Raw genomic sequence first — 15,243 nt, 5'->3', positions numbered from 1 at the left:
GCAAATATTTCCTCTATAAAAAGGTTGATAACCCCAGAGCACCTATGCATAAATATTTTTATTGATTTTTGAGTTCAAAACATTTTAATGATCGAAGCCGACTTTGTTCGATGTACCAAAACCAAACGGGCGTCACTTTTATAAATCTTTTTAATGTGTCTATGTCTTTTCACGGGGTACAAATCTCTTGTCCTAAATTAGGGACTAAATTATTATTAACATAAATTTAAATAAATATGGAAAATGTCTTAATGGAATTCATAAACTTCTGACGGTTCACGATTTGATGCTTTATATATTTATATCAAAAATAATCGAAATTGTTTCAACAAACTAAATTCTCATTATACTAACTAAAACATACATGTTTCATAACTCTATATTCTTTATTTCATCGAAATATAATTTATGTATTACGCCCTGTTATGCATAAAATATTGAAATATGATAATTTTACAAAAACATTAACAAGGAGAGAGTTCATACATCAATTATTATATAATTTGTATTCGCGTCAACTGTTTAATAAAAACATTATTCATGAACACGGCAACTGTCAAATATGGCTGTGTTAATAAAAACCCTACAATTTTTAATTTGCCTTAAATTGTAAACAGTTTATTTCTCGTGCCTTCTGTAAATATGCCTAGTTATAATGAATAATAATTGGATGTTAGGTCATATTCTTTAAAATTTGATTTGATACGTGTAAATGCATTTTGTTAATGTGCGAAAGTTAAATACTTTTTGTTGAACATATGATGAGGTAAGTATTGTATTGGTGAATGAGAAGAGTATTATGTAAGTAATATGGCGTCCTTACGTCGGGTTATCTCACTCGTAGCTGTTTACAAACATTAGAAAAAAACTTTTGCGATTTAAAAGTTGAGCGACGAAAAGTTTATTGTCAGTTAATCTCGTATGTCTATGCCCTTGATGTGAGAACTGACAGTAAATGTAAATTTAGAAGGTTTTTAAATTATATTTTGATTTCGAATAGATATTAAAACATATTTCATTCGTAACTTATGTTACTTTTATTTTTAACATGCACAATTAACTACGAAAGAACTGTAATTGGTCAGCGACAAGACAGGGGTTCCCAGTGTTGGGACTAGCGTTAGTCTGTTGTTTATTATTATTTTACGTTTATGATTTTTCTTTGCTAAACTACTTGTTATCTGTTTTGGTACCAAAAACTATTCTGGTCATACAATCTTACAATTAATCATTTTAGAAGAAGACGCTTTCGCCTTAGCTTACAGAAGCTTAAATTAGTATGCCGTTTCATACAATGAACGTGTTAGCAAAGATAATGAGCACATATTTCAGAATTATGTAACGCCTTTAGTTTTTTTTGTGTAATAATAACCCGGAGGTAAATGGGTAGGAGTCTCACCTGATGTTAAGTGATGCCGCCCCCATGGTCACTCACAATGCTAGAAGGCTTGCAAGTACGGACTTGAAGGACATTAAATCGAATTGATATCATCTTTATATCATTCACATGTCATCTCGGTCTAGATTCTGTTATTATATTTTTGTGAAGAAAATGATTTCCTTCCATTGACTGTTCTGTATGATTTGAATTAATATTGTACGTATAGCTGCTTACGCGAAATATGCTCGCTTAAAACATCGTTCCGCGTGGCACGCGACGGTGTTGGGTGGTGGTTATTAGAACATTATTTTATTTATATATTCACGCCTATTTCCCGATGTGATAAGCAGAGACCAAGGATTCCCACTTGCTACGGTCCTGGCATACCACACTTGCTTAATCCACTTTCATGTATGCTCGCCAGTTATGATAACTAGAAATCAATTAGTCAATCAGTCCTAGTAGTGACCTATACAGTGTAGGGTAAATTTTAAATTGTGGTCTCCATTACGGTCGTTTTATTTTATTGATAGGATATTGATATTGATGATTCACTGTTATGCGAAGGAGCTTCATAAATATAGGTTGGACGTGAAATTGCCAGGACTGCAGATAAGCCATTATTAGTATGAAGCATCGATCTTAATTTAAGTGCAGGGAGATAGTGTCGACACACGTTTTGCAATGCAAATGTAATTTGTTAAGAGGCTGCATAGAGCATGGAACATTTAGATTATGGTATGCTGTATGATTAAGATAGTTTTCAAATATGAAAAAAATTGGTTCATTTTGCTATTTTCTATGTGAAAGTGTATCATAAAATCTATGTGTTTAATTAAAGTTACTGTAATGTGTATTTTTTCACTTGTGCAAGAAGTCGCTGAGAAATTAATTTTTAAGCAGTTCAATAAATTGAACCTTTTAAAATATTATAGTAAATTGCTTTAAATAATATTAAGTATGTATATTGGCGTCCATGCGTCGGGTTGTCTCTCTTTTTACAATAGGGCGAGGAGGCCGATGGCTGGCCATGCGTCGTGAAACTTGTGTGACTGGTTGGAGTCGGTATATATGTGATGAGGGGCATGATGTTATGTTTGTAAGTGTTTACGAACATTTTGTAAAAAAGCCTTTAAGAGACTGACGGAGTATTTATTGCCAGTTCTTCTCGTCCGTTCCGGAAAAAATCCATGTAGGTACATGGATAAATGATATTTAGATTTTTATATTTAATATCAAAACTACACTAACACTGTGTGGTAGCACATAGGCTCCCGAGTGTGGAGTAAGCGATAGATGAATTTTGTCAAGCATATTTCTGTCACGAAAAATGTTATTATTATTATTGCCCTGTCGTTAGCTAATAATTTAGTTTTTTTGTACACGTTATATGTACCCGATATATCGTAGTGGTCACTTCAGATACCATTAGTGTGAAAAAGTATTGGAAGTTAACACAAATCTCACTATTTGATGTCTGACATATAAAACACTACTTTTTACTTTAATATAGCTTAATAATACACATACCATGTAATATTGTGTCATGTAGCCGTGAACCTACACCCTTGGGTCGCGTGGCCCGGATTTTATTGTTGTCGATTGTCTTTACGACTCCGTAATGAATGTGATTTCATAACAAACGTGCTTGTATGTAATTTTGATGCAGTTATTGAATTAATGAAACATGTTGCTTTAGGGTCAGACGGATTCAATATAAAACGAGGGTTTCTCAGAAACGAACAATAAATAAAAATACAGCTTAAATAACAACGGAGTGCATTGGTTTTTTTTTAATATTCGTTTAGCCGGCGGAAGTATTCTTTTGAAATTATAGACTGTTTGTAAACCTCCTCTACAGGTTTTTAAGGTCAGAGAATTAAAATTTTGCTGTATTAAGACACGATAATTATTACAAAATTGCCGCAAGAACAAAGATTTATTCAATAATTAATATTCGATTTTAATATAACAAGGCGAGTTGCATCTTTTCGTAATGAAATCTGTCAATACTCTAAGCAGTGTTGGCTCTAAGGGACGAACCCACAAGGTTTACTCTCAACCCAGTGATCTGCGCGTTCGAATCATTGCCTTGCACCAATGGACATTTCTATGCGCACATTTAATACAGAAATCGTGATGCCTTAGACAGACACAGAAGGCTGATCGCTCAAGTAGGTTAAAAAAATAACCACGTAACAGCTTTAGAAATTATTTTTTTCAATATTCGAAAAGAGGTTTTTAACCACTTAAGTCTCATTAACTTTAATAATATAAAACTACTCACATCAGTAATATTACTTCGAATATAATGGCCACTGTGCACCAAATAGTCCAAATTCCTATGACCAATGTCCTCTAAGTTAACTTGCAGCGAAGCCAGGCAGTACTTTCCACGTACTGCACTATCAATACTGAGGCATTCGTCGAAATCACCATATTGGTTCCCATTTCCACTTAGGATGCCTGATGGAAGCTTGGCAGTTGCGTCCAGCACTGAAATAAACATTCAAAAATAAATTGTTTTTTCCAAAGGTAAAGAACAGTTAGGCCTAGTGGTTTAAGCGTGAGACTTTCAACCCCAAATTCGTTCTAATCACAGATGTGCAGCAATTTTTATATGAGCGCACTTTAGACTAAGTCACCAATTTTGGCTAGGTGCAACCACGAAATATTCATGCGTTTCGATCACTCGTTTTAGGAAGGCAAAAGAACAAAGACACGGATGCAATATGCAGCCAAAGCAGAGTTGAAGCACCACTGGATTATTATGATTATTTTTCTAAAGTTTGGTTAAAGATTCGTAAATAATGGTTTAACGTCTTTTGTTTTAAGTAATTATGTACCACAGTATGGCCCGGCAATGTTAGTAGGAATTTCTTTAAAAAAATATGTAAAAAACGTCTTCAACATTCACTCCTTAATCATAGTTAGAATTGCGTTGGTTGACTTGACATAAACGTATCTTAAGTTGTATAAAAATACAAATAAAGATTGAGTTACGAGATATTCTGGACAATATATTCTTGATGCCTTGAGAAGGAGTAGAGTTTCCGCTACGATACCGTATGTAAAAACAACGATTTTAAAACAAATGGAATTATACTCGAATCATATCAAATCTAAGCGTATGACTAACCAGGCTCCATAAGACAAACCACACCTTACATTGAAATTGTATTCATTGCTACAACAAACTCCCAAACGAAATTAGAGTATTATCACTGAATAAATTCAAAACTCTCGCTAAACGTTAATTAATCAATAAAGCTTTTTATAAATTTGACTTTTATTTATTATTATAATGATCCGAATCCTTGGGGATTAAAAAGAGTAGCTGAGAGTTTCTTACTAGTTCTTTTTGTCCACTCTACGCCCTTGACTTGCCAACTGGTGGTAAATGTAAATTTAGATTTAATTTAACAAATTTTCTGTTGACGTTCAAAAGTATGCTTGGTTACCTATATGAATAAAATTATTTTGAGTTTGATACTTAGCAAAGTTTCACTTGCCTCTCACTCATAGTTAATTAGTGTGTTATACACATACTGTATAGCCAAGGCGGTTCGTTAATTGTGATTTAATTTTAACAATATTTAAATTGAAATGTAAATTACTTAGATTATACACCTGATTTTATTTGGAGGTAAAAAAGTATGTGTAATTAAGGATTCTTGGCCCGTCTAGAACTTACACAGAAATTACTATGCGATACGTATGACATATTTATATGAAAAGGTTCAAGTGAAGATCACGAAAGATGTCCTCCTTACTAAATCTAATCTATATTCTTGGTATATTTTAAGGTATATTGGATTTTAATTTTTTTAGAAACATCTACGTATTATAAAGTTAATATAGGGCTAAGGTATTGGTGTAATGACATCAAAACAATATTTTTGTATCATTCAAGGACATACGTAACTTTATTTAAATTCATTATGTATAAAAACGTTTTATACATAATGAATTTAAATAAATTTCAACGTTTAATATTTTATATAAGGCACCAATGCGCTATTTGATTATACGAATAGATTCCGAATTCCGTGCTTCGCCAAACGTCGGTTTTGCAAAGTTTCGGTCAACTTTACTCCAATGTTCCGCTTCAACAAAGCGCTTTTAGCTGATTATAGGTCAACTTTGTTTGCAGCTTTGCCACGGTTAGGTCTCGAAAACATTAGACGCTAATGTCTTGGAAAATTACATGTGAAACTTTACGAGGTAAAATTTTGTTAATTCTACATATGCTCAACATTAATTGCTTTATATAGGTTAAAAGGGCAACCTTTAGATTTAAAGGGAGTAAGGTCAACAATTTAAGAAAATAATAAGTATGTGCACGAACACGGGTTCCCACGAACACGTTCCCTAGCCAACAACTCTCATTTATGGACTAAAGAGACTTTTCCCTCCTCTTGAGATCAGGCGCAGGACCGAAATGCTTATTTAGAATTCGAATTACAGTATTCAAACATCATTTTGCCTGTTGTTCCAACGAGAAAGTGCGTACTCCTATTTCACCACACCTACTGCTGATAGTGGACAAATCCTTGTTTTTTAATTACTTGATGTCTTGTAGTTGCAGCTCCTTAAAACATTTTGTAAAACAAAAAACTTGACGATTAAAAAGAGTGGCGGAGAGTTTATTGCAAGTTCTTCTCGTCCGTTCTATGTCCTTGATTTGAGAACTATCAGTAAATGTAAAATTAGAAGCATTTAATATGTATTTCTTTATCAACATTCGTAAGTGTTACATTGTGTTACCTAAATGAATAAATGATATTGAATTAGAATTAGATTTTTAGAAATACCATATATTTCCCGCTCCAAAGCGGGGTTAAAACCTGAAACCGCATAATACATAAGTTTTCTTTATCAAACTGTATTGATCGCGGAATACTACCATAGGTTTACTTAGTTGCGGGCTATAGGAAAATACGCGTGTAGACGAAGTGTCTCTTAATCTAATCACATTAATTGACATTGAGTGTGTAACTAGGCGAACCTTGTGTGCCTTTGCTCAAACAAAACGTCTGCTATTTTTATCACTTTTTATCTATTTAAAGATGTTTGAAAAAAAATTCAGTTGCCTGTTTGTGGTAATATGATTTATCAGCGACAAAGTCAAGAATTAAGATTTTTAGATTTTAGAATATCGAAGAGGGACACAAAATGTGTGTACGTGTGTACCCGTTAGAAGTTATACTTCTTGGCGTAACAAGATAAAAACCTTTTGAAAAATTTTATTCTACGCGTGTAGAAAAAACTAAAATATTGACTATAGCTAATTTCAGGATGTCGGTTTTTTTATGACGGTGTAAAAATTTACGCGCCAAAAGAATAACTTCAAAAGCAAAACCTAATCAATCAAAAATATGGAGAACTCGCGAGAGGGTCATGTTATGGCATAGAGAGCCACTACGAATCATTGAACTGTCGTCAATGACAGTGCACGCTGACATTGGCGTGATTTGAATTTAGAACCAGTGTGAATTCGATAAGAGCTTCGTTTGGCTCATTATTTAATCAGCACCCAGAATTGCCGCACAATGACGTATTTTAGATTTATTGCCTGATGCTCCCCATTTCGCGATTTATGTGTGGATACCAGATAATATGGTTTCAGCTAGGTTAATTTTACTGTTAAGTTGACTAATTTAGTATGTCTCATTAGATGGCATCTAGATATTTAAGCCATATATCTCCATATAAGACTTTAGCATAGTTTTTTTACCACATCCCTTTTGCATGATTCTTATAATGCTTTAAAGATTAGGCTTATAAATACATATATTTTAACGCCATGCTGAAACTAAATAATTATACAAGTAAAATGAAAAAAATTGGTATAAAAATAAAGTAAGGGTATTTATTGAAATTACTTTAAATACGTCTTGTCTTCAGCTGCGTTTATCTTTATAATGGCATAAGAATAGCCAAATGATGGACGTATACATATTTTAGAATGTAGCCTTGATGTTTAATTTGAATGCAAAAACCTCAAGCGAGTTGCGATACCTAGTAGACTAACATTAAATTAATCAAAATTAGCATCTAGATTTGTGGTAAGCACTCGTAATCTACGACTACGCAAAGAATAGTAAAAAAAGTAATTTGGTGATTCACAATTATATATCAAAGAGTGTTTGTGTAGAATCGTCCAGTTTAGCTTATTTAAGTATTTAGATGTAACCTTAACTGCATACTTTTTAATTTTTTTAACCCCGAAAAAGGAGGTCAAAGACAACAAAAGTTTACAATTTGACGTGAATTGGTAATGTATGTTAACACATTCTCATTTCATTGACAGAATGTCTCCTTCACTTCTCGCATCAGGTAGTTAGTATAATTTTATTTATCTTTTAATTAGATATTGTAAAAGAATTTACACTTTTATTTTTGGTTCTGAATTAACGCGTGGCCTGTGTTAATAAAGAAAAATATTAAGAAAATTGTATTATAATATTGTTTCTAAGCTCTATTGTAAAATAATGTAAATATAAAGCATTTAATTTATATTTAATATTAAAAATACCTTTTCCTATGCACAATTAATTTTATTTACTTATATAACTCATTGTTGTTATTCATTGCAACTGACTTAGGCACTTGTAGGATTGGCAGCTTTTAAATAAAAAATTCCTGTATTATATCATTCTGTACTTTGTCATATTACTTAATACAATTACCAGTTACCGGAAGCAAATAATAATAATAAGATTACTTTATGATTATAATCGATAATCGACTTTCGCAACCAGCCTTGATGAGCTAAACATGGAGAAATATTGAATATCGTTCATACAACTTCTTACACAAAGACAGAATAAAACTTAAGATATATGAACGATAGAAATCCTTAAAGTAAATCGTGAAAATTAATAGTTGTTTGCCAATAACATCGTTAGTGAAATGCGGCAGATGACTTTTTATTTCAAATCTTCAAATTTCAAAATTTTGTTTTTGTTTAATTGTATTTTGGCCATAAATTTAAAAGATTCACGTAAGTGATCGCTTATAAATCTTCAATCGTGTATTATCGGACAAGTAAATTACTTAACTGTTACATAAAAGTAAACTGAAGTGAACACTATTGAATTTAAATTATCGTTTCCTTTACTAATCAGAAACAATAATTTATTCACAAGTAGATCTGCCATCAGTCTGAAGTGTGTTTTCTACGTTTAAATTTGAGACATGCCGGTTCACTGCGTTTTCCTTCACCGTACGAGCTAGTGTATGTGGAACTCCAATTTGCACTTTTATGCGCATAATAATAAATAAGAAAAGTCAATTTTGACACTGAAGCCCAGATCAGACAGGGTTTAGCGCCACGGATTCTTTTCTGTGGGGGCGCGACTTATAATGGTACCTTAAAAAGGTTAAGGAATGGATATTGTGTTCAGATGAGAATGTTGATATGTAATAATTTTATTCATAAAAGTGGCGAAAGCGAGAGAGGTATATTAAAACCATAGCAAGTGGCGATCCGTGGTCTCTGCCTACCTCTTCCGGGAAAAAGGGGTATTTACTCCGAAACTGTACTGTAATAACATTCCGACATAGAATAAGTCAATGTCAAACAGGTCTTTATATATTTACAACTTTACCGATTACTATTCTAAATATACCACTAATAAATCAAAGATATTATCAATGTTTAAAAACGAGTTTCAGACAAGGTGTCTTAAATTTGACCTAGGACTAGACAGTTAACACTACTTCCTATCAAATTGCGAATATGCGATGTCAGTTTAGGGCCTACATACACGAACTACCCAGCGTCTAATACGAGTTAGAACTGCCAAAACAACTTGTATATGAGTGACTTTCGTATGTCAAAACCGTATTAGATTTTACAAGCCTAATGCCCGTCTTCCACTGCGAGCGGAACGGACCCATTACGGACTACGCTACACTCGTTACGATGTTTTTTTTTAGATTAGGATGAATACCTAGTGTTGACATGTCAAATTATTACTCGGTGCTAAAACCTTAATATTTTAACTTTAGATTAGCTCAGATAAAGAGAGTTACCAGATTTATATATGTATCCTCTAATTCCGGTATTGTGTGTGGTCAATCTTTAGTTGTTGTTTTTTCCTTTGTCTCTCTTTATTACCTTTACTCATCTTTCACTGAAGTCAGAGAATTACGATTATGTATTACTACGTTGACTAATGCCGCTGTAAATAGTATAAGTATAATTGCAGACATGCCTAGAACTTAAGTAACCATGAATTTTGCCTTCAGTAGATCGTCTTAAGTTAAATCCTAATCTTAACTATCAATTGTAACCTTGGAAAGCATCGGGTAGTGATAAAACCAAACACTAGTAACATTGGTTTAAAATTAGCCATGACATATGCAAGTATGAATCAGTAACAAGGCTATATAATATCTACTTTCTAGGTATCGAAAATTATAGTCATATAATATATATATGACTATATATATATACATATATATACACCCAATTAAAACATTTACATCACTTTGCAGTTTAGTAACGGTTATGATGAGTAATATATTGAAAACCCAAGATTTGGTAATGAGCTACCGGAGATGTTAGAAAAGAGATGTATAAAAGGGTTTTTATTATTAGGAAGCGAATGTTGGGGCTCAATAAATAGTTTTAAATGAATGGTTTAAAGGAATAAATAGTGGTGCATTTTTATTAAACATTTCGAAATGCACTCTTGTATACTTGGCCAGAAATCACTTGACGAATTTTATTATCGGTTAGTAGGTTAAGGTGCTTTTAATATATTTATAACGTATTTCAAGTATAAGTTTAAATATTTTAAACAGGCTTTACTTTTGCAATTAAAAGGTAAGACATAACATATTCTGTTAATGATATGAGTACCGATGTTTAAAACATATTAGATGTTTTAAAGATGCAAAATTTGGTCAAGACAAGCCAATAGGTCACAACAGAGAAAGCTTAAGAAATATGTCACAAGGTCGCTATCATGTTTGAGACAAACCACGTTTTAATTATTTTTTGATCACTCACTTAGTGACCAAGCAAGAAATTGCTGAGCATGTACAGCCATTATCAGATTGATTGATAATTATCTCTTATTATACCTAATATAAAATATATATTAAATATTTTAATATTAAAAGGGTAACGATGGCTGGAGGAACGATGAAAGGGATGGATGTCTATAATTATTAAGAAATTCAGTTGTTTTATATTATCTACATTAGGTAATTTTTTTATCGTAAAAGATGGTAAAAATAAATCGATAGTTAATAAAATATATATTGTTTTTAGTTAGATGTGAGAAAATTTCAATAACTTAAAGCAATATAAAAAAGGTTTAGCTCGGTCTTAAACATATATTTTTCCAGTAAGCAATATATTTCATAAAAATCCTTGCGGAGTATAAATCTGTAGCTGTTTTGCATATTTTTGTAAGTTTACAAGTTCAATCATCGTCTATAGTATTAGATGTATTTTTAAAGGGTATATCTAAATTCATCTCTTGTAAAGTATATTTTATTATTATTTTCATTATTGGCATGACGTCTTCAAATATCAAATTATAGTATGGTACCTAATTTACAAAGGCGTGAAATTTTTGTGACTCTATTGTTATTTTTTTACAGGTCCATCTAGTTACCTACAAGATGGAGTTCAAATTGACTTTAAATGCAATTTCATACACTGCCACTGTACATAATATACAATTGAGCTGCGTAGTGTAATTTTAATAAATAACATTTTTTTGCTGACGTTATTATAATTAAATGCTCTATATAGAATATCTGGCGTATGGTACACAATTTGGTTCGGTCTTCAAGTTTTCACTCGACAGGCATAATAAGAATTGTTCATTGTTGACAAAAGACAAAAATTAGACAGTTCTGAGTCCGACACACTTGTCTCTTCATCGCCTTATGTTTAGTCTACTGCTGGGTTCGTTAGTGACTTAGTAGGTCGTAACCTAAAATTACCAAGTTCAGTGGGAATCAACCGCGAATGGGAGGTATAACTTCTTGCCTTAAAATGTGTCTGTCCGTTTTCAAGAGGTAAAGAATAGAATATCTAGCTAAGTCTAAAATTGATATTATAAAGATTTTAAAATAAATTAACTAATATAGAAATTTGTTGTTATATCGTTTTAAAGCCTAAGAACGGAAATTTACCATACAATTGAATGATATAAATTCAACACCTGCATGGAAAGAGAATCTGGAAGCTCACAATAACAACTTGTAGTGTATCACAAAATCTATTTACAAGCAGTTTGTAAACTTTAATGAATAAGATGCAGAAATAGCAAAACCAGTGGTGGGTGGGTTCTTCCCAGTTTTTCTGGGTCTGGGCCTCAGATGTATATATCGGTTTCGTGATCATTCATGTAGGCAAGCAGGTAATCAGCAAGTTTAATCACGATTTTTTCCTTCACTGTACTAGTGAGTGCTACATGCGCACAGAGACAAAAATAGTCGCTGTACAGCTGGGGCTCGAATCTCAAGGATGAAACCACTAGGCCAAGTAAGTATTTAAGAAAATAATTGATATTAAAGTGCTTTTTCTATTGAATTTAAATGTACAGCAAATATATATTATCGCATTAAAAAAAAAATTTTTACGTTAAATGGTATGTAAGTTTTGTAAATTAAGTTAAAGTATAAAATTATGACTGAGGCTTTCTAGCAACCATACTAGTATTATTCTTAAGTAAACGATAAACTTTAATTCGATTCAGTTTTATAAAAGTTACTACACTTTTGTTAATTAGGTTTTTTTTTCTGAAATCTAAATCAACAAGTAAAATATGATTTTATTCAAAACAATAATTAACCACAATTATGTATGGAAATACAAAGCTATATTTACCATTTAACGAGAACGATATATAAATGTTTTTGTAGAAAGTTTAAACAAAGAATTTTTATCAAATTTCCATGTAAAATAATAAAATATAATTACTTTTTAGAGCCCAGAGTTCCAGGCGATCAAGGCTATGTAGAAAAAGTTGTCCATCTCGCCTACATTGCTCGCTTGTTCCATTCAAAGGCACCACAATTTTCGGGAACCTTTCCCACAGACCCAAAATGTCCACCTCAACACTATTGTCAACTGATTCATTTCTCGCGGCTACTTTTAATATAGTCCCGTTAAAAAGGCTGTCGGATAGATGTTTGTCAGAGAGGGTGAGTTCGATACAGTCCCGTGCGCAAGCGCAGGTTGCGCAGAGCAAAAGTAGCACGCCGGCGCGCGCGATCATGTTGCCAGTCACAATGATTCGAGGCTCGTTAGCGGGCTAGACTACTATAACCCTTTGACAATGACACCTATAAGATGGACAATAGGCTTGAGTAATTTTTTACGATACTGAGATGTTCATTGTTCTTAGTACTCATTTGAATATTCAATTGTTTTGTTACATACTATATGGATTTATTCAATATTTGGTGTAGTACAAATTATTTATCAGCTTTAAAAGAAAGTACGGAGAAGAGTTTTATATCGACTAAGGTAAATAAATGTATATTTGAGCAACTGAAAATAAACTATGCTGTTTTTTTAAACGAAAAGTGTTTAACGGAGTTCTATGTTATACACACTCATACATAAACTACAAACTTAAAAAATCTTTTGCTATTGCTTGCATTGACAGTATCATACTGGTATATTTAAAATGCATTTTATATCGATATTGCAAATTTCGTTAAAAAAACTACTCTGAATCTAGCCACCAAGGTTTAGAGATCTGAACAGCAAATTTCAGGCTTTAATAAATATTACTTGTATAGCTTATAGGTATATTAATAATACTATGAGATTTAATGACCAAGCCCTTGCGCAGATAACAAGTTTTATAGGCAAATTGTCTACGCTGCCAGTGGCGTAACAATAGGGTGGCAGGGCTGGCTAAATTCCACGGGCCCCCGACCCAAGAGGTCAAAAAATTGTTATTTCTATTTCATTGTAAAAGTATGCAGATTTCCTCACGTTTACTTCACCGAAAAGCTAGCGAATAGATGATGAATGCATTGAGATATTATATTCTATGGAATACAATATGCACTGGGCTAGCGTGGGAACTACAAACCATTCCCTCTCGTCTAAGAGAGGAGTTATAGGAGAGACATATACAACGTGTTATTGAATACGCTGAAAATCTCGAAGTTTATTAAAATTAAACTGAGTACAACGTGACGATTTTTACTGATAGGGCCCCACGGGCCCCAGATGGTGTAGTTACGCCACTGTACGCTTCTAAGGTTTGCTTCTGAATTTGTAAATAATTATTTACAAAAAGATGCTTAAATTAATTAGTGACATATAAACCTATTATAACTGGCTGCTAACAAATAAGAAATGTGTAAAGGGACTTCTCAAACTACGCATGGGGCAAATGTTTTCATTGTTTCTCCTCCATTCTTATACAAATTTGCATTTACGGTTAAAGATATATAAGAAATATCATAAAACATCACTCACAACAACTAAACTGATTTTTTTAGTTCAAATTACTACATTATGTAAAATAGTGCATGCATTGTTTTGCGACGTAAATCTATGGATTTTTCTTTTTAAGGGCGGATACAATACGGATCATACGTCAATCAAAGGAATCAATTAAAATGAAAAAATGTGTCACACAGGCGAAGCCGTTATCGGAAGCTGTATATTTCACATCCTGTTTATTATCCACAAGTTAATGAAATTAATTAAAATGCAGTTATATCTGACTAATCAGTTAATTGAAAAATTAACCACCTCAAGCAATTATTGAATTTGGGTCGTCTTATAAGAAAACCAATTAATATGATGCGTACGTGATGCCATTACTCAGTGTTAATATGGGTAATTAATTAATACGATCTAATATGAACACTAAGTTACTGTAATGTACTCCTACATTATCTCTGATCTCTTTCTGACAGTAGAATATCATAGAGCAATCGTTACAGCGATTACCGTTTGCGCGCCAATGTCTCAAATAGAACACATATTATTTTGTAGTTGTTGTTTTTTATATAGTCATTCGTATCTAAATGTACATTTATAATAAGATTTCATAAAAAAATACATTTGACTCCCGTAACATAAAAGGTGTAAAATTATAATGAATTAAGTATATATAACGTTTATTGATTTGTATCGTTATTTCTTTTTATAAAACAAGGCGCAAACGGGCACAAGACTCACATAATGTTAACTGATATATCAGCCCATGGACACTCGCAATGCCGCAAGGCTCGGAAGTGCGTTGCTGGCCTACACTTTTATCTTACTTTGAAAACAAAAATATTATTATTAGTTTACTGTTTAAAATAAAAAAATAATTGAATTTGGAATACTTGCTAGAGACAATGTAGACCATATTAATGCATAAAACATAAACAACTACATGTACATAATAGATAGAATGGATTAAAAATATAATTATTGTTTGAATTTATATAACCTGTAGGTATCTGTTTTAGCCACTATTAAGCAGGGTCATTTCTTCATCGACTAGGATAAAATATTGTCCATGATAGGTTCGGGTAGTAAACTCATGATCACTGTTTGGTTAATACTTCGCACCTAATTACAAGTTGGTCTCAGGACTTGTCACGAATTATGTTTATCTACAATTTTGTATCAATATTGATCGTTACATTAGTATGTTAGAACTTTTTGAGTTTTCGTTAGTTTTGTAGAATATTTGAAACGTTCTTATAGTATGTACGTAAAGTGATTTCTATCGATGCATTACTATGCAGAATAGTTATACAAAACATTAGTATATAATAGTTACGTCTCTTCGTATAATAAAACTTAAACTGAAATCTTGGCAATCGATTTGTTACTTATAATAGCAATTATTAATAATTTTAGTTAAACT

General features: G+C 32.3%; 1 protein-coding gene across 1 annotated transcript in view; it reads right to left on the bottom strand.

Moving 5' to 3' along the window:
- The window catches only part of LOC123711312 (nose resistant to fluoxetine protein 6), a 29,013-nt gene extending 16,346 nt beyond the window's left edge, over positions 1-12,667 (bottom strand). The window contains exons 1-2 of the mRNA XM_045663828.1: positions 12,333-12,667; positions 3,669-3,877 (exon numbers count right to left, since the gene is read on the bottom strand). Coding sequence (XP_045519784.1) covers positions 3,669-3,877; positions 12,333-12,630 — 507 coding nt within the window. The 5' untranslated portion in view covers positions 12,631-12,667. The remainder of the gene's footprint in view (positions 1-3,668; positions 3,878-12,332) is intronic.
- Positions 12,668-15,243: the final 2,576 nt, after the last annotated feature.

This window comes from Pieris brassicae, chromosome 6, assembly GCF_905147105.1.
Source record: "Pieris brassicae chromosome 6, ilPieBrab1.1, whole genome shotgun sequence".
Classification (NCBI taxonomy): Eukaryota; Metazoa; Arthropoda; class Insecta; order Lepidoptera; family Pieridae; genus Pieris; species Pieris brassicae.
Note: the sequence above shows the minus strand (reverse complement) of the source record. Positions and strands in the feature narration are given on the sequence as shown.